The following is a 20,881-nucleotide window of genomic DNA, read 5'->3' as shown; positions in this document are numbered from 1 at the left end:
ATCAACAACAATCAAACGATGAAAGTATATCATAATTCCTAGAATAAATTGGCATAAATATATGCCTTTAAAGATGCTATGCTTTTTTTTCCTTTGATGAAACTATTGGGTTGGAGTTTTTCTTTCTCTCTCCATTTCCCAGCGACAAATTTTTAAAAATCATTGAAAAATTAGAATTGTAGATGTCTACAGCTGGAGCAAGGCATGGAGTTGAATTTAAGACTCTTGCATATCACATAATAAAAAGGGATATTCAAGATATATGCTTTAAAGATGTTTGCATACTGTACAGTTCCAGTTCAGATCACAATTTCTGTTAGTACTGATTTGTTATAACTTCCTTTGTCCTGGTGTGATTGACAACCATTCCACCTAATGGAAACAATGCATTCTGGGCCAATCAGCACTTCTTTCCTGTCTATTAGGTGAATTTACATCATATTGCGCGTTCAACTTTTGGGGAACTTTGCCCCACCCTAGCTGAAATATTTCTGTACTAGTGACTTATATGTACTTATAAAAAGCATATCATCATACTTACCCCCAGGAGGTATGGCAATTGTCACAGGACCACTTATCACATATCCTTGGCTATTGGAAGCATTGACTTGTATTGTGTAGTTTGAAAATTGTAGTAATCCTCCAATGGTTACCCAGATATTTGCTTCTTTACTGATATATACATTTTGTGTGTCGTTTAGAAGTACATAATTGTGATTGGCTGGAAGAGAAAGAGCAAAAGCTGAAAATGTTACCTCCCATATACAAACACAGCAGTTTTCAAAATGTGACCCTAATAAAGGCATGGCCATAAACAGGAAGCTATAAAAGTGACCAAAAAGTACAGTAAATGCTATAAAGTGAGCACTTTATTGGTTGGTTGAAAAATCACAAAGTGTTAACAATGGATAACAACAACAGCAACATTTAATGTTTAAATAAGCTTCACCTGTATAAGATAAATAAGCTTACCTTGACACTGTCCTTGCAACTATCCTATAAGGCAGTGGTTTCCAAACTTACTGGGGTAACAGCACCCACACCACCTCTTCTTCCCAGCTCAGCTGGGAAGCTGCCATCTTGCAGAACACAAAATCTTGTGCAATCCAAGATTGCTGCACCCAAATCCCACAAGATCTTGCATGATCCAAGCTGATGGCACTCAGAAGAGCCAGGAGGAGGGGCAACCAGGGACATCCACCCCCACCTCCCATGAATGCACTGTGGGACCTCAGGGTGCAGCGACACACACTTTTGAAACCTCTGCTATAAGTAAGGATAAGTACAACCCTCACAGGGTAAGAACAACCCTCATATTGTAGCTGGGGAACTGAGGCTGAGAGGGAGTGACTAGCCCAAGTTCACCTAGTGAATTGATGAACTGGAAACACCTGCTTACCACATGCATGTATGATGCAAAATATGAAGGATTGCCAATACCTAGGGGATAGGTTATGCATTTTGATTTAGAGTGGTAATAAAATTTAACCTAAAGCAAAATTTCAAGGCAGATTTAGAGTTTTGCTTAAGTGAATTTTGAGGGTAGCAAAAAATTCAGTAAGGACAACAGTTTCTCAGGGAGGCTCTCTGTATCTCCACTAGTACAGCTGTGCTCAGTACCAATGGAAGCTCAACAGGGGCCTACCACACTGTGTTTTGGGCAGCAATGTTGTTGACAAAGTGGAAAGAATTCAAGGAAAGAGAATGATTAAGGGCCTAAAACATGGCGTATGAAGAAAAGCTGAAGAAACCAGTTAAATTTAGCTGACATTACTTTGAACTTGAAATAAGGAAAAAAAATGGTTCATCCAATTTGCTGAGGATAGAATTAAGAGCAACAGTTTGGAATACAAAAATAGACTACAGGCACAATTCATTGCCATGCCATACTAGCAACTTCATCATGACCTCTTCCTACACCACTCATGTAATGCTTGGATACAGGACACAAGTGAATGTCTTCATGCAAACATCGAAACGTTCTTTTCCTTCCTCAGGAAACAACATCTGGGTGGCAAAGAACCATGCAACTGGCACCATTCACGTGGTTTTTGCCTCTAAGGGCACAATCCTGACTCGCCCTTGGGCTGGCACAAGTCCCATGTGCAGGCCCAGGAGGGTCACAAATGTGCCATAAAGCATGTTTGAGCCTCTTTGAGAGTTGGCTGAATTCAGTCTCCACTTCAACACAGGGAGCAAGCCTTGCATCAGCTGAGTTTCCCCTTACCTTTGGCTGAGCCACTTTGTAGCCCTATCTTGCACTGGATACAGCGCAAGCCTCCTGGCTTGCATGCTCCAGCACAAGATAGGATTGCACTGTAAATGTTACACCAGAGGGTTAAGGGGAATAGTCACAGGAAAACAGGTTCCTCATCACTATGTTGACATACGAATGTTTGTTTAAATGATCTGAATATGGTTGCAGTCATAGTTTGGTGATGATGTAAACTGTTGAGAGAGGTGGTAGAACACCTTTTCATGGTGTCTTCAAGGGCAGGGTGAGCAAGATATAGAGCAGATAGCTCAGGGCAGCGTTTTGAATTTGATTTTCCATTGATACCGTTTCAACTCTGTGAATTTGAAACTCTTCGTTTTTCCTGCTGTGTTCTATATAAAAGCAGAAAGCAAAATGATGATGTAAAAATGGTTAGATGGTCTAAGCCAGTGGTTTCCAAAGTCCTACTTGGACTTGGACTGCAATAAGTTTTTGCATGGGTGGGGACCGGGTGGGGGAGTGCCCCACGGTGCGTAGCAATCACAGCACCGTGAGGACCCAAGGACTTGTAATCATACCTTGGAGGTAGTGCCTGCCTCAGGGAAGGTCTAGGAGGCCCGCAGCCCCCTCCATGGGCGTCCCTGATACTTGAAATCACTTCTATCTGTGATCAGAGCACAATTCAGTGTTCATACGAAAATTAGAACTGTACTCCCATCATAGATTAGAGCGATTTCTAGCATTGAAGAGGCCCACAGAGCAGGCTGAAGGCTTCCTGGACCCTCCCCAAGCCCGGTGTGACCTCCAGGTATGATTACAAGTCCCTGGGTCCCTGTGGCATCATGATTGCTGTGCTGCCATGGGGCAACAATTTCTAGGGGAATGGCCCTCTTCCGGTGCCTGTGGTGGGTCGTGACCCACCACTTTTGGAATCACTGATCTAGGCCTACTTCAGATTTTTTCCAACTGAATCTTATTATCATCACACAATATTTGGTTCCTTTGGCCTAGCTTCTTTTATGTACTACCCAAGACATCAAAACCATTCTTAAATACCAAATTGGGTTCTCAGTGTTATGAATAACAATAATCTCACCAGATTTAATTATGCGTATGGTACTTTTTCAACATTCATATGTACTCAAGTACACAGCATGTAACCCCCCCCCCCCAAATAATAAAATACATTATTTATCCATATGTTATACTCTGTAGACTCAGAAACACATTCAAATACAAAAGCTTTTGTTTAATATCAATTCACTCAGCTTCAGGCCCAAATGTTGCTAAAAACGTACCCACATCGAGTGAATTTTGCAATTTACTTGTACTCACATTTTCATATATGATATTACCTTACATTTCAGAGGTAACCTTTACCTCCACCTGCAAGCTGAATGCAGCAGAGCCTCATTCATACAGCTGTTTTACCCACATTTTTATCTTTTCAAGCTGTTTGTGTGTTCAACTTGTAAAATCCATTTTCAGCTACATAACAAACATTGGTATTTATGCTTGAAAATGATGCAGAGAAAAGCTCTCAAGCAAAGCAACACTTTGTTCTAAGTTGCCTAGATAACAACATTAATATACAGTAATTATATAATTAGTTGTAACATTAAGTTCTAGTTATAGCAGAGTGATTACTTGGCAATTATGAGAAGTATATAATTACTCAATAATTATGAGAAGTATGCAATTACATAACCATTTTATTCAGCCTCCCCCCAAAAATGAACTTGCACATTTATAATGAGTTAGGCAATGCAGCAGTTCAAATTGCTCACTGCTTCGCATTCAAGCCGAAGAGACGGTGACAGATCTCCTGACATAAATTATGCACAGAACAAAGATTTCTTATTCAAGCAACTTGCAGTGCGGGCAACACAAATATTGGGAGAATCTTCCCCCCCCCCTCTCTCCATCTCCAATGCAGGTCCTCAAATTACTCATGCTGGGAGTGATACCCAGGAAGCAGCTTTGCCACTTTTCACTGCATAAACTTGACTTTCAGTGGGCTGGAAAATGCAGCCGCATTGGTTCAGCTTGAAAGAAAGTGCAACACTGATAAGCATTTCTTATCATCCGATGGCATTCCTGACTAGTCTGCCTCAGCTTGGAACCTATTTGTGAGTATAAGTGGGTTAGTGCCTTCCTCTTTCCATTTTTCATATGTGTCCTTCTCCCCACCTGACTTGCAATTCTAAATTCGGCAGTCTGACAACAAGAACGTGCCTCACGCCAATATGAGCAATAGCTTGGGACACCGGTAAATTTCAAGGGCAGTTCTTCTGCACAGTATAGTTTATGCCAAGGTAACCATTTATCCTGTTTGTTTTAGCCCTTCCTTTTCCCGACAGGATCCAGAATGTTTTCATCATCACCTCGCTGTCAGCACCATTCAGGAAAGACAGGCCTGTGAAAAAACTAGCTAATACCTGTTTCCAGGGCCAACCTATCCTTCTCAGGGAGAGTCAGCAGAAATATTTTCAGAGTTGCACATGGCAGTCCTTTCCTAAAGGGCCACGTCACACAACCAGCTCATCTCTGTGGCAGTCGTGGCCTTCAAACAGCCGCATTTGCAGAGGTGTGTGCCAAAAGCCAATCAAGTATCAATACACAGGAGTAAGATAGACACAGCTCCTATTGGCTGATGCAAACATGCACAGGATGCAGCAGCAGCCACTTTTGGCACCGATGCATCCCTGGGCACCAGGAGCACAGGACTGGACTGTAAGTTCCCACCATACGTACCTGTTCTGTTCCAGAGGTCTGAACATAAATAAATAAAACATTCTGTTGGGCCTTGACATCTCTCAGGCCTTGATTGTTATAAGCCAGGATAGGGCAGAGAGACCCTGATGTCTAGGCTTGGTGTATGTAAACAAAAGTAACTGCTGCACTTCTGATTATAATGACATGCACCTGTGTGGACTGGGAGTCATGTGACTCAGGGTACGAGTGCTGACTCACGTAGGCCAGGGAGAAGTGGTGCAATGCACCACTGGGCAGCCAATCACAGTCAGTCACAAGGCTGTCATGAGACAATGCGGTCACCCTGTTTCTGATTGGTGGATTCCAGTATATAAGGTGGCTGCTGCAGTCAATTGGTGTGGGTTGTTGTGGTGGATGTCTATGGTGAAGTGCTGCTGGATTGGATACTAACTTGGACTGCTTATCATTACTCTGCCTTGCTGTATACCTGACCTTGGACCGTTTGATGACTACTCTCCGGCCTGCTCCCGTTCAATACATGCTTCTATACTCTACGAGCCTGCTGTGTCTGTGCTTTTATTTGGAACCGGTTGCCCCACTACCCTGCTGTTCTGCTGTGCTGCCAGGGAGGCACATTCCATCCTCCTCTGTCAGCCCGACACAATGTTCAATGTTCCAGCACTGAAACAACCAGCTCTTGCCCACCCAGTGCTGCTGCACTTGTACAAAAACATCACAATAGATGGACTGTGCCTGTGTGAAACTACAATAGACTTTTTCCTGAACCTAACAGATTTTAAAGGCCTTCCATTTTCAGCACTGGAAACAATCCAGATATTAGCACTTATTTACTGCTGCTCCCTCTGCCTCACCAGGAAGAGAACACAGGAGATACGACAATACATGGATACAATCCATCTTTATTGTGGAGACCACTACCACATTAACTGTAAACAACTTACAGCACGATCCTAACCAACTGTCCAGCACTGATGCAGCTCCTATGCAGCCCTGAGATTAGGGAACAATCCCTTTCCTTGAAGAGACCTTGTGACTGCCCTACTACTGCAGCATACGCCCCTTTGGCACAGCTTCATCAGTGCTAGAAAACTGGATAGGATTGAGCCCTTAATTCTACAATTTGCTGTTCCAGGAAACCAAACCTTAGGATATGATTTAGGAACATACACAGACCACTGCAATAGCAGAGCAAAAGTCATTTAAAATGCCAGGGTTCCAGGCAGCCACACCAACGCAGACATTAAGCAGTGAAATGCCAGAGGTGATTTTCCTTGATCTTCCATCATTTTTTTGTTAATTATGTCATCACCGTAACACTGGAAGCAATTCATACAGAGAAAAAGTTACATGCTGCCTAACTGAGCTCTTTCTTTGAAGTAAAGGAACAGGATTCCTGACCCTGTGGACCAATTGTTCCCTTTGACAGCATGGGCCAGCCTCCCATTGTGCTTGCTAAGATCAGGTTGTGTAAGTAGCACTAATAAACTAACTCACAAGGAAATGCCATGGAGAGCAATGAAGTGGGAAGATAAAGGCAGGCTTTCTATTTCTTATACTGCCTACAACCTGTAGATCATGCAACGCCTTATGTTTTTTAAAAGACTTTTTATCTCCTAGACTCACACCCTGCTGAGTAGAGGAGGGTGAAAAATAAAGGAGCCTTTGACTTGAGTGTATTTAAAGGCTTGTGCTATACAAGAAGGTTCACAAAAGAGATGTATTATGGCCCAGAAAAGTCTGCAGGATATCATATCCCCTGCTGGGTGAACAAAGGTGGGAAACGTACAAGCCATAGATACAGAAAGGATTATACACACACACACACACACACACACACACACACCCCTCACTCTTCAGTTTTTAAGCATGACTCAGGGTATGATTTTATTTTAAGCAAAAATACACTTGCACTGAGCAATCTGGGGATAGGGCTTGGAAGAAAAGGGAGCAATAGAAGTTAAATGCAATAAATGAAGAAATTAAAAATACGTTCATGTAGATAGAGGTAACAAGCAGACAACTGTTTTTTCAAGATTTAAAAAATACCACCAATGATGGACATAGAGGCTCAAAGGGTTTTCAAAATCATAGGAAAGTATCAGATAAAACAGACATTATGTCCTTGCTCATAAATCACCATCTCCTTTTTGACTGTGGACAGAAAGGCAGTAGATTTTTAAAGGAAGCTCAGTGGCGTAGCTAGTGAGGGGCAGAGGGGTAGTTCGCCCCAGGTACCAGCCTTGGGGGGGGTGACACCACAAATTACCCAACATCGTTAACATCGCAGAGGTTACAAGTAACCCCATCATGCTATATACCACTGGATGTGGAATGTCCAGCGGAATGCAATGAAAAAACCCAGAGGAAATTATCTCCTTTCCATCAAAACTTATAGCCAAAAAGCCAGAAACAAAAAAAAAAGCATGGAGTCCTATGGAAAGTGAAACCGAGCCATATCGCGCATTTATTCGTGAGTAGGCAAATGTGCCTTAGTCCATCGGAAAGGCTAGGCTGAGAGGAATTCAAGGATACCATAATGGTTCCTATCAAATTAAAGCAGCCCCCAAAAAACACCCAAGAAGGAGGTTCCTCCCTCCAAGCAGGCAAATGTATTGAGCCCTATGGAAAGCGAAAGTAAGCCACATGGTCTCATTTACTTGCAAGTAAGCAAACGTGCCTTGGCTGCTGGTCAGGTCAGGCAAAGGTGAATGCAAGGTTGGCTGCACGGTCCCAATCTGATGAAAATGGAGCTCAACAGCTGCTACAGAAGGCAGCACTCCCCCCCCCCCCCAAGAATAAACAGAGGCTTGAGCTGGTAAGGTGGGCACTGGGGAGGGCTGAAAATCTCACTGATTTTTTGTGGGGAGGAGATGTTATTGCAGGCAGGCTACAGAGAAAATTCACTTGGTGAAACAGAGCTGGCTTCCCCTTATTTAATTATCTGTTTTTCTTTAACTTAATTATTCATAATTATTTTATTTTGTTTGATGATGTCACTTCCAGCCATGACATCACTTCCGGGTGGGTCCTGGACAGACTGTCATTCTAAAAAGGAGTCCCAGTGTTAAAAGTTCGTGAACCACTGCCTTAACTCAAAACAGGCCAATGAGACATCCGGAGAGGGCGGTGTGACACCTATTGACCAAAATTCTGGAAATCATGGCTTTTAGGAATAATACCATCATATTATATGCCATTTGATGCAGAATTTCATCCATTGCTTGTTGGGAAATACTCACTGCATTTATTTTTTGGACATTATTATTATTCATTTCATCTCATGACTATTACTATCTCTCAGTCTCACCTACCTCACAAGGTTGTTGTGAGGACAAACCATGCACACCACCCTCAGCTGCTTAGAGGAAGGGTAGTTTAAAAATGTGAATTAAATAATTAATTAATAATTAATTAATAATATAATATAATTAAATAATTAGTTATGTTGTATGGGGGTGACAAAAATGTATGGGCCCCGGGTGTCAAATGACCTAGTTACACCTCTGCCCTCTCTTATTCACTAATGAGCAGGTGCATATGGATGACCTAATCCAAGAAACAGAAAAATATCCTAGATGCAAACACAACAGTAGGTTCTAAATTTCTCAGCCGAAATTCCCCCATGCTGATGCAATAGCACTGGCAAGACTTGCACTGTATCTCAAGAGGAAATGTCGCAGGCAGGAGCTGTCTCCAAGGTAAGGGGACACCCAGCAGCCACAATGGGGCAACTCAGACCCACACTGATCCAATTGCTGGCGCAAGCCTGTGTTGCCCCTGTTGGCAGAATGGGCCTGGGAGGGAGGATGGGATGTGGCATGTACTGGCCTCATCAACATCCTTCCCTGCCCTGTTCTGACCCTTCCCTACCCTCTCCCCACCTCTGCACTGTTCAACACGGAACTCACCATGTCTGGTGCATGTTGCTCCTTGTGCTGGCATGCACAGGTCAGCAAGGTGCTTTCCACCACCATGGTGGACAGCTATGACATTGCAAAGAACTTTATGTCACTTTGGTGATGACTAACACTGGTGCAGGGCACACTGTGCCAGCATACACATCAGCTAGGATTGTGCCCTCAATCTATGAAACTGAAACTCTAGCAACAACTACCTAAAATTAAGAGAAGATAGTTGCCCTGTTCAGACAAATACGTTGTGGACAGCGTCTACACAATACTGGGTGGCCTGAGAGTGTGTTTGTCGAATCCTGTCCTCTCTGCTGCCAACAAGTACAGAATTAGTCTGAAATGGCAAGCATTGTATTGTATTCAGAGGAGCCTCATTTCAGAGGATCTGGAACACAGGGCAATCAGATGATAGTGAAACTCCTTGACTATAACATTTGCAGACAAATGTTGTGTTTGTGCAGTGGGGAAGAACTTTGCCCCCCCCCCAGTATCATATGGACAGCACCCATGCCATGTTTGTCTGAGCTGGGCTAGTGAAAGGAAAATAAAAACACCAATGATCTTCCAGGTATAAACTGCAAGATAAAAGCTGCACAGGTCATCAAAGTATACACTATCTTTGCATCCTTGACTAAAAGGTAGATTCACAATAAGAAAATATCCTGTCTCTGTAACTGGACAAAAGAAAAGTGAGCTTGAACAGCACATGGAAAAGAAAAGTCTCTGGGAAAGGGGGCTCATGATCTACCAGTAGTGGACCTGTCATTATATAAAAGGGGTAAACGCCCCGGGCGCAGAGATTCGCATGACTCTAGAACTGCAAGGAATCCTCACTGAGGTTCCTGACGCAGTTGGAAACTGTGCTTCAGGTTTTCCAGAAGCACAGTTTAAGTTTAAGGTGCATTCTGGAGTCATGCAAGGCTCCATTTCGCTCCAGGTGAGTGGGAGGGGCGGATTTGCACACAGGGGTGGCAACATCCCGCAGGGGGTGCCATTGCGAACCTTGCCCCAGAGCACAGGGCTGGAGAAGTTCGCAACTGTGACCCACACAGTTTGACTTCTGCTTTTGTGGAGGATTATGTAATTTTTTTAATAGAGCAAGTCCTGCGAGAGAATTGGTAGTACTGCAGATACTTGTGTATAAGTCGATCCCACAGATAAGCCAAGGGCAGGTTTTGAGTCAAAAATCATGGAATTTTCTATGATCCTCGGATAAGTCAGGGGTTAAACTTAGGGAGGTGTATGACTATAGTTTTGTCTGATTTTACCCGAGGCCAGTTCCTGAAAAATAACCTACCAGTAATTATTATCTAAGAACTGTCTCTAATTTATTAAAAACACAGTAAAAGATCTTAAGATACATTTTTATTCTTTTTAAATTCTGGTCTTCACCACCTTTTTGTAAGCACTATCAGAGTAAGTGCACTGTAAACAACATACCAGTAAAATAGTGGTTCCCAGCCTGGGATTCATGTACCCCCAGGGGCACTCAACAGGACCTTTAGGGGTACTTGAAAAAGAATGGCATAATGCAGGTCATACTCCAGAATGGCTTGCAGGGCCAGCAAGGCAGAAAGGGAGGTAGCTAGTTTGCTGTGAATAGCTAGTTGTTGTTGTTGTTGTTGTTGTTGTTAACAGTATTTATATACCACTTTTCAACTAAAAGTTCACAAAACGTTTTACAGAGAAAAATCAAACAACTAATGGCTCCCTGTCTCAAAAGGGCTCACAATCTAACAAAGGGCTCACAATCTAGTTGGCCCACCAATAGCTAGTTTTTAGTCATCAATTCATGTATGCACCAGTGGTTGAAAACCAGCACAGTAAAAAAACTGAAACATAATATGGAAAGTGATCAATCACCCAGAATTTCTCAGCATAATTCTGGTGCAAAACAGTGCAAAGGCAGAGTGTTCTGTTCTTCAAACAGATAAAAAGAGAAAACACTGTGATGAATACACAAAGTCTGGGTTTTCATATGGAGATGAGGGCTTGTATTATTACAAACATTTTGCTAATAGGAAGGGTACAATTTATGGAAATGGGCTGCCAAGGGATATGCAAGTGAAAAAGGTTGGGAACCACTGCAGGAGAACCATGAATCAAATCCACCTTTAAAGTTTCTGGTGTGTTAAACCAGAAGCTCTACATATAACATACAACCCATAACACATAACTGAGAGTGTGCAATTCAATTCACAGCAGAGAGGTGCGGGTGCATATATTTGCAATCCTTTTTACTCAGAAGTAGACCCACTGCTTTCCATGGGTGTAATGGTGCACTGAACTGTAGCCTGGGACTTTATTTCTAATGGAAAGGAGAATCCCATCCTGGTGTTGAAAAAAAAAGAATTCTGCCAAATGCATGCATTTGCAAGAAGGAACCAGGATGCAGCAGCAAAAGGGAATGGAGGAGTATAAAAGGTTAAATTTGGCTGGAATTTCCTAAGAAAGTTACTATAGAAACTAACCATCTCTGTTTTGCTTCTGATAGGCAAGAGGTGCCTGCCTGAGCGGAGAAACTTTTCATAGCTGAAAGGCTCTGCACTCTCATTGACTCATAGTGATAATTATCAACAAGTGATAATTTGAGCTTGATTACTTGACAAAAATTTTACGTACTATAGGCGAGTATCTATGGTAATTCATCTGTAATTTGGAACCAAGGTAATGAAACTTTCAGCCATCCACAGGACTTCCATCTTTTTTCTATCCCACCTCAATAGTACACGTAACAAAACTTTTCAGCTGCATGCATGGCAAAGCACATGCCTGACAATTACATACTGATTGGTTGGCAACCTTCAGTCTCGAAAGACTATGGTATAAGCATACAGCACCCAGTATTCCCATGTGGTCTCCCATCCAAGTACTAACCAGGCCTGACCCTGCTTAGCTTCTGAGATCAGACAAGATTTGACAAGTGCAGGGTAACAGTTACAACAGGGAATTGTATTGGCAACCTTCAGTCTCGAAAGACTATGGTATCGCGCTCTGAAAGGTGGTTCTGGCACAGCGTCTAGTGTGGCTGAAAAGGCCAATCCGGGAGTGACAATCCCTTCCACACCGGGAGCAAGTGCAGTCTGTCCCTGGTCTGTCTCCCTGGCTATGGGCCTTCCTTCTTTGCCTCTTAGCCTCAGACTGTTGGCAAAGTGTCTCTTCAAACTGGGAAAGGCCATGCTGCACAGCCTGCCTCCGAGCGGGCCGCTCAGAGGCCAGGGTTTCCCACTTGTTGAGGTCCATCGCTAAGGCCTTCAGATCCCTCTTGCAGATGTCCTTGTATCGAAGCTGTGGTCTACCTGTAGGGCACTTTCCTTGCACGAGTTCTCCATAGAGGAGATCCTTTGGGATCCGGCCATCATCCATTCTCACGACATGACCAAGCCAACGCAGGCGTCTCTGTTTCAGCAGTGAATACATGCTAGGGATTCTAGCACGTTCCAGGACTGTGTTGTTTGGAACTTTGTCCTGCCAGGTGATGCCGAGGATGCGTCGGAGGCAGCGCATGTGGAAAGCGCTCAGTTTCCTCTCCTGTTGTGAGCGAAGAGTCCATGACTCGCTGCAGTACAGAAGTGTACTCAGGACGCAAGCTCTGTAGACCTGGATCTTGGTATGTTCCGTCAGCTTCTTGTTGGACCAGACTCTCTTTGTGAGTCTGGAAAACGTGGTAGCTGCTTTACCGATGCGCTTGTTTAGCTCGGTATCGAGAGAAAGAGTGTCGGAGATCGTTGAGCCAAGGTACACAAAGTCATGGACAACCTCCAGTTCATTCTCAGAGATTGTAATGCAGGGAGGTGAGTCCACATCCTGAACCATGACCTGTGTTTTCTTCAGGCTGATTGTCAGTCCAAAATCTTGACAGGCCTTGCTAAAACGATCCATGAGCTGCTGGAGATCTTTGGCAGAGTGGGTAGTGACAGCTGCATCGTCAGCAAAGAGGAAGTCACGCAGACATTTCAGCTGGACTTTGGATTTTGCTCTCAGTCTGGAGAGGTTGAAGAGCTTTCCGTCTGATCTGGTCCGGAGATAGATGCCTTCTGTTGCAGTGAATATGCAGTGAATATGAAGGAATATGAGGGAATATGAGGGAGTAACAGGGAATATGAGAGAGATAAACACTTACTAGAATTGGTTCCATGGGAACAACTCCTAAAAATGCAGCATGTGAGCCATGAAAGCTTAAAGATTCTCAGAGTGCTTAAGCAGAAAACAGGACCATGTCACATCTCTCATTATAGCCATGTCCTAAGGCCCAGCGACCTCATCCAACTTTACTGTAAGTCAAGAAGCCTCCTTGGATCAGGCAGCCATTCCATGCTATTCCAACTCACTGGAATCACTCTGTAGACAGTTTCATGTCCTGTGATGGAGACTCCTTTTGGTGTTTGCATACGCTAATTAATCTCCCCATCTTCTGTACAAAAAAATACACTGTACAGAAATTCAAAACATCTATTTGATTACACTCAAGATTAAAACAGGTCAGCAAAGTGTGCTCTTATGAACACTCAGGATGAGCTTTGCCTGCACTGATGAATAAGCATGTTTGTTAAAACAATTGTTAGAGAAGTAGCATCCGAAAGAGATCCCAAAGCAGCCGTGCAACCTTTTTCTTCAATACTCATGTAAATAGGTGTATAAAACTTTTGTGGATTGCTGGTGTGTGAATTACTGCTGTCCTGGGTATATCATCCTATGGGGTTCACTAGACTGAAATAACATAAATGGGTATCCTTTCTCATTCTTCTTATAATCATTGTCACAAGAATTTTAATGCCTCATATATTCCCGTAATTTTTTTTTTCCCTGTGAGCTGTACTGTTTTGACCTTTTCAATATTCTGTAATTTGACTGGCTGGCCATTTCAAGTTCTCTCCTTTTTACAGCCTTATTAACTTGTGGGAAAGAGGTGAAATGGACAGCCAATCAGAATACATAATATTGCAAAGGTCATAGTAGTACAGTATAGCAAGAGCAGACATAGAATACTATCTATTAGGCATTAGCATTCCAATTTCTTATTCATGTTGCAAAGATTGTAACGGGAATAGAAAATGGCACAACAGCGAGTCATTCATGGCAAAGGCAGTAATAGAAAAGGAAATCGAATCAAGCAAATTCATTCCTTTTGCATTCAGGAAAGAAGAGGTTCTCTTTGTCTCCCACTTCACCTCAGTGAATGAACGCACATGTAAGGGAAAAGTAGTACTGAGTGGCAACATCCATTCTGACTTCATGACTGCACAGCAAAACATCATCCTATATTGCTAGTACAATGTTCTGAACATTCCCAAGTCACTTATCCAGCTAACAAAACTCCTACAAACGATGTACAAAAAACACAAACAAATCATAAAAAACATTACAACAGATTTTTAAACACTCCTAAAACACCAATCCAAAGCAACAGGGAGTCAGCATAATAAAAACAGAACCAGCACAAATCTGTAAATGAATAAGAAAACCAAAAGAGAGATTGCTGCACGAGAAATGCATATGGGGGCAGGCAGGAAGTGGTCACCATGATGCAAACTGTCTTCTCCACACAGCTTAATGGTCGTCTTCTGTGTTACTTTCATGGTATGTGAACTGTTCAGCGTTCAGTTCCCTTCTGCACTGTGAAAATGGTGGCAGCCCTGACCTGCATTGTCGTTCCTGGAAATTGTGACAAACCTAGCATGGACAGAATTGCAGCATGCACTCCTCCCATGAGGCATAGAGGCTCTAATCTTAACTTTGTAGTGGTGGAGCAGGGGCAGAGCTCCTTCCTGTGAGAAGGGAGCCGAGCAAATGATGGAACACAGAACCAGGCCTCATTGGTTGATACCTGAGCCTGATTTCCCAATTCATCTGGTGCATTTCAGTTTATTTCAGCATTCAGCATTTCAGTAATAAGTATAATAAGTACATTACTGAGGTCTGGGTTGGGACATTCCAACAAGCCCCAAACCTTGTGGTGTTTATCATGGCTACTCTCTAAACACTGTAAGATAGCTCAGTACTACTTTCATGTTACAGATGGGGACCACTGGTGGAAATAAATGACTTACAAAGAACACACACATAAATCTAGATGAAAAACAGGTAAATCCAATCCTAACTTGCACTGGAACAGGCAGGCTGAGTGGCCTGCGCTGTATCCAGCCCAAGGAAGGTGCTGGCAGGAGTACAACTTGGGTTAAGGGGACATTTTTCCACTTACTCCAAGCTACATCCCATCCAGCCCTATGGAACAACTCTGAACAAATTGGCTGGTACAAATCCAAGCAGTCCAAGTAAGGCTGATAGGGCCAGGGACGAGGGTTAGGATTTGGCCTATGCTGCCACGGCCAGTTCCACCCCTCTCCTGGGCCCAATCCAGCTCTCAGTCCACCCTTCCCCCACCCAAAAATGCCCCTCTGTGCTTCCTCTTGCCACCTCTCCCACTCCCCCCAGGTGGCCGATCTTGACCAGTGCAAACTTGTCCTATCCTGGACTGGATCTTGTGCTGGCCTGCCCTGCTCTTAAGGAGGCAGAAACGTACTTTGTGGCACGTTTGTGACATTCTTAGGCCGGCATAGGGGACTTATGCCTGCCAATCTGCAAAGTAAAATTGTATTCTTAATTACCTTGCTCAATCACCCTAAAGGAAACCTCTACTCCAGTGATTTATCTACCTTGGATCTCTCTCCTGATCAATCCCCTTAGATCAGGAACAATTTGGGTCACAATTCAGAGAGCTTTAGACTCTAGGATTACTGTTAAGACTCTGAATTTTTTTTTTCTTCTTTGGATAAAAACTATGCACCATCACAAGATGATTTCAAGCTCCTCTAATATGAGGTACAGAAAGGTATCTAGAAAAAGTCAAAAGGCCACTGTGGGGGGCTGGGAAAGGATTCCAACCTATGAGCACACAAAATGCAGCCTATGACATCAAAATATGGCCTAAAGTAAGAATAAAAACTACAGTGCATGTTCTGAACCAAGCTAAGCACTTCAAAGTCCCATTGATTTTAATGGAAGAGAGCCAAGTATGTGTTTAGCTCTTCTTTTAAAATCAATGAGATTTATAAGCACTTCACTTTGACTGGATTGATTGAACCCATATTATTTTCGTACTTAATTGGAGCCTGTGGTGAAAATTACTGAGCTTTCTCTAGTTTTTGCTTGTTCCCCCCCCCCCATTGTTTTGGACATATTAATGCCTCAGAGGCTTCTGGGATGTATCAGCATCCTAAAAACTGCTAAAACGCCCTCCTGCAGTAACACTTGTCCTTTCTGTATTTGGTACCATTAGAGAAGGGCCACATGGCATCCCAGACAAGTCTTACATAGATTGTTTTCTTGGCTGGATTTGCCTCAAACAAAGGATTCCTGTTTTTGTTGCAAAACTGGAAGTGGCTTGTGACTACTGCATGGAGCCATCTTGAGGTATGGAGATACCCACAGAGCAGGCTGCGGACACCCTGCACTCTCCAGAGGTCCACAACGACTCCCCAAGCATGTGTAAAAGCCTCTTTTCTTCACAGCTGCCTGAATCTGGAGGTGCTGTTGTCTCCGTTGCGCCCCCCCCCCCCACACACACTTACAGCAGTTCCTACTCCCAGGTAAAATTTGGGAACTGCTGACCTATGACATTATCAACCTTAGATTTTTTTAAAGCTCACTCTCAAGACTGCTGGGATTTTGGTCATGAACTATTGCTGAGACCTTCAGAAATATTCATGGATGTTGCTTGCAAACTATTATGCAAGCAACGTAATAGTTTATCCATTGACTCTTTTTGAGTCAATGGATAAACTGGCTGCTCTTACACATGAATCAAATTCTCAGACCTTCCAATTATGCTCTAACATTCAAGGTACATTGCAACATGCTTAAAATACAGGTGCATCCTATTTATCCACGGATTTTTTTATCTGGATTTATCTCAAAGCAAATCAGGTGGGGGGAATTCAAAAGTAGAACACACCTTTGCCTCCTTTGCCCAAAGGAGCCCAAGGAGTTTCAAGGCAGCCCAAAACACTGCAAAAAGGCCTTACCCAGGCAGGGAAATAGCCCCAGAGCCATGGAAGAGGTTCCCCTTTTGAAGGAACAGTAACACTCATGGAGCCCCTGAGGCAGCAAAGAGGCTAAGGGGGCGCGCATAAAACCTCTGTAGCCAGAGCAAGGCGGAGCACCCTCTCTCTTTCTCTCTCTTTCACTCACACTCATACACACAGGCAGGTGCAGTAGCAACAGAGGGGATTGCTTTGAAAAACCCAGGGAGTTTTGCCAAATCCCCCCTTTCAGACTGAGATGGTGCAGGCTCTCCGGGCTCCAAACTACACAAACAAAACAGCCTAGCAAGCAAGTCTTCCCAGCAAGCCAAAGCATGAGATTTAGGCTACAATCTGACCCACACTTTCCTGGGAGTAAGTCTCATGGACTAGAATGGGACTTACTTCTGAGCAGGCAGGCATAGGACTGGGCTCTGAGGCTACAATCTTCTCCACACTTTCCTGGGAGTAAGACCAATTGACTAAAATGGAATTTATTTTTGAGTAAGTAGGCATAGGACTGAGCTCTGAGGGTACAATCCTCTCCACACTTTCTTGGAAGTAAGACCCATTGACTAGAATGGGATTTACTTTTGACTAGGTAGGCATAAGACTGAGCTCTCAGGGGGACTGGACTCTTAAAAGCTCAGCATCCCACCTGTGAAAGAAGCGGGGACAGGGAGGGCTGAATACAGAGCGGGGGAGGCAAAGGAGCAGAGGGGGAGGTAATTGAGAACCACTGCCTTAGTTTCCTTCCATCCCCAAGTGTCAGGCTGTAGCGTATTCACGTAACTCTATGCAATTTATGTAAAATATGTCATGTCCAGGTCTGATTTAGCACAACACATTTTTTCCTAATCACTGGTCAGGGAACGGAACTCACATGCATAAAAAGGCTCTACCTGTAGATTAATTTTAGCAGCCTTATGTGAAAGAAGTAGTAAGCCATGTCAATTAAAAACATTACTCAAAGTCCACTACTTTGCAAATTCAACTCTTGCACACTTTGCAAGGTCTGTCCCCTACATGTTTCTCCTCATTCCTTCCTTACAGCATAACAAAAACTCCCCATAGTCTTGATTCCTTTAACAAGTTGTTTAACTAAACACCTCTCTAGGCTGCCAGAATTTAATTGCTTATCAATGTCATAATGTAAACAAAATAAAGATCCACTCAGGGCATATCTTAATTGAGCAATCAGAATACATGACAGCATTCTATCACTTCCATCCATGTTTTCCTTTGAAGCTAGTGAAAGATGAAATGGTTTTTGGCCTCTGTTTGTATTAATTTAAGTGTAATAATAATAATGAATAGACAGAGAAGAAACAATACCTCTTTTTATGACATCCTGCCCCTCCTTCTGTTGTTTTCTGTATACCTAGTATTGCTCACTGAACAGTTAAAGGGTTGTATTGCAATATTTTTTTCCTCCAACAGAAAGCACTTCCTCTGGAGCAGCAATTGGTGTGCCACAAATTGTCCACAGAAGTTTGTGGGAGGGTCATTTATTATAGGGCCATTGGGGGATGTGAGCGGTCCAGCAGCAGCATGGTGTGCCTTGTTCATTGTCAAGAAGCTGATGGTGTGCCTTGACAATTTTAGCGCCTTGTCTGTGTGACATGAGATTAAAAGGGTTGAAAAATCACTTCTCTGGAAGAACAAGTCTTTATTTCATTAGACAAGTGGTTCCCAAACTGTGGGTCATGACCCAATTTTTGGTGGTTTACGTAACAGAGCAGATTAGGCTATGTGCATCAAGAGTTAAACAAGTTGCTATGTAGGGGAAGTAGTGCTGCCCAGTCACCATTATAGCCACACCCCTCGGCCCCTATAAATGAGGCAGCAGCCTCTAGGGTCTCCAAAAAGTTTGAGAACCCCTGCATTAGACTCTTTCTGTCAAAGGAGGGGAGTCTTTAGATACAGTCTCATAAATTGTAGCACAATGGCGTGTGGGGAAGGGAATGTTTCAGTTGTTTTCAAAGTGATTTCTGAAGATTCTGCTTTGAAAATATATCCAGGGATGACATATAACTCTACATTTAGTAATGCTGAAAGTATATTTTTATACATTCAAATGTATTTATACTGTTTCTACTAGTCAGGAGACAGAGAAAGCTTATGTAGGGCCCTGAAGCTCTGGCTTCTGACTACTGAAAATCATAGCGAACTTATGCTCTTGCTTCAGAATATGGTTCACCAGTTTCTTTAACTATTTCGTGTCATTGGCTATGATTCAATAAAAGAATGTCACATACCACTAAACCCCAAAGGCCCCAATCCTATCCAACTTTCTAAAGCTAATGCAGCTATTCCAGTAGCGGGTGCAGTTGTTCCAGTAGGGGGTGCATTGCATCCTGCAGTATGGAGGCAATCATGTAAGCCTCCTCGAGGTTAAAGAAACATTTGTTCCCTTGCAGTGTGGCTGCATAAGTGCTGGAAATTTGGATAAGACTGGGCCCAAAGTCTTTATTTAAACTATTGTCCTTTACATTCAACAAGAAAATTTGTTTTATTCCTCAGCAGACATGAATTTTTCAAGTTGCACTGCAGTAAAAGTAGCTGTTATAATAGCATAACAATCAAACACAGCTTTCCAGTTCAACAGAATTTGTTTTAGGTCATAGTAAGTAAATTTTTACAATAGTATAGTTCTATAGATTTTGCTTTAGATAATGTGAATTTTTACAACCGTATGTAGTCTCATACAATAAAAGTAGCTTCTCAAGTTTGCAAATTAACAAATCAAACTGCCATGTCGTCAAACTTTGATTGGCCAGTACATTAGTATATAAATGGAAATCTGGTTTTAAAAATTGGTGTTCGTAATTCTTTGTTGTCAATAAGATTTTTCAGTTCTCCACAGATGGTATTGGAAAAAGACTAGTTAAGCGGCCCAGAAAAAAGCTTGGGTCTCAAATCCATAATCAAATATTTAGATTGATTGTGTTACTTGCACTTATATCGATTCCAACTGGAAGACCTGACCCAAGAGAATAGTAAAATTGTGAAATAAAGCTGATTTATGATAACAAATAAATCCTTTTGTGGGTGGTAATGAATTGGTGCCATTTAACCTGTTCAATCAAAGAGCAAATTTTAAAAAAAACAACAACACCTATTTGTTTTTGGAATAGTGAGTTAGTGGAAAAGAAACCATACTACAGGAAGTCAGTCACAAATGCCAATACTGTCAAAATGCCACTACAGTCAGTTGTAATGCTCAACAAAGAACAAAGATCTAAATCTGGTATTCAACATGCTTCTGGCCTTTTCCAGTTGGACTTGCACCACACTGCATACATGATGTGCCTCTGTATCAAAGGAAATCAAGAATGATGAGGGCAGGGTTGTCCAAAAGGATCAATTATGGAATTGTGCGTTAGGTTTAATTCTCGGATAAACCACTAATTTAGCTGTTAACTCTTCATGTTTAAATTGGTGTTTAAAGTGGGAACAGTAAAGACATTATCTGAAAAAAGAATAAGGTAATTATTACTCAGCAAATGAACTATAACTATAGGTAGAGGTACATGAGGCAAGAAAAATGCTATTTGTTCTTTGCATTTGAAAATTCAACTCAAGGTTTTTATCATAGACATGTCAGCTATTCAGTTAAGAAAATCTCTCATCCCCTCTTCTTCATGATGAGCCCAATCCTATCCATTTCCCCCCCCCCCAACAGATGCAGCAGTGCCCAAACAGCTACTGCTGCATTCTGCCAGGTTGGGGGGAGGGGAGTGGTGGAGGTCTTGGGTTAAGGGAACACTCTCTCCATCATATTTAGGATTCATGCACTATCCTCTTCATTTAATGATAATTATATTTATCACTTACACAACATAGTGTAATACATTGACTAATTAGACCTCATTACACTGGGGATATAATGTATTATTATATTTCTTGTATAAAGAGATGGAAAATTATAGAAAGGTTAAATGAATTGGCCCGGGTCATAGAATGAAGCATCCTCATTCTTCTTCAGATGATTCAAA

At 42.6% G+C, this 20,881-nt stretch overlaps 1 protein-coding gene across 1 annotated transcript in view; it reads right to left on the bottom strand.

The window, feature by feature from the left end:
• Positions 1-20,881, bottom strand: part of USH2A (usherin) — a 567,365-nt gene that overhangs the window by 242,045 nt on the left and 304,439 nt on the right. Inside the window, exon 37 of the mRNA XM_066623430.1 lies at positions 542-721. Coding sequence (XP_066479527.1) covers positions 542-721 — 180 coding nt within the window. The remainder of the gene's footprint in view (positions 1-541; positions 722-20,881) is intronic.

This window comes from Tiliqua scincoides, chromosome 1 (genome assembly GCF_035046505.1).
Source record: "Tiliqua scincoides isolate rTilSci1 chromosome 1, rTilSci1.hap2, whole genome shotgun sequence".
NCBI lineage: Eukaryota > Metazoa > Chordata > Lepidosauria > Squamata > Scincidae > Tiliqua > Tiliqua scincoides.
This window is presented reverse-complemented; position numbering and strand designations above follow the sequence as displayed.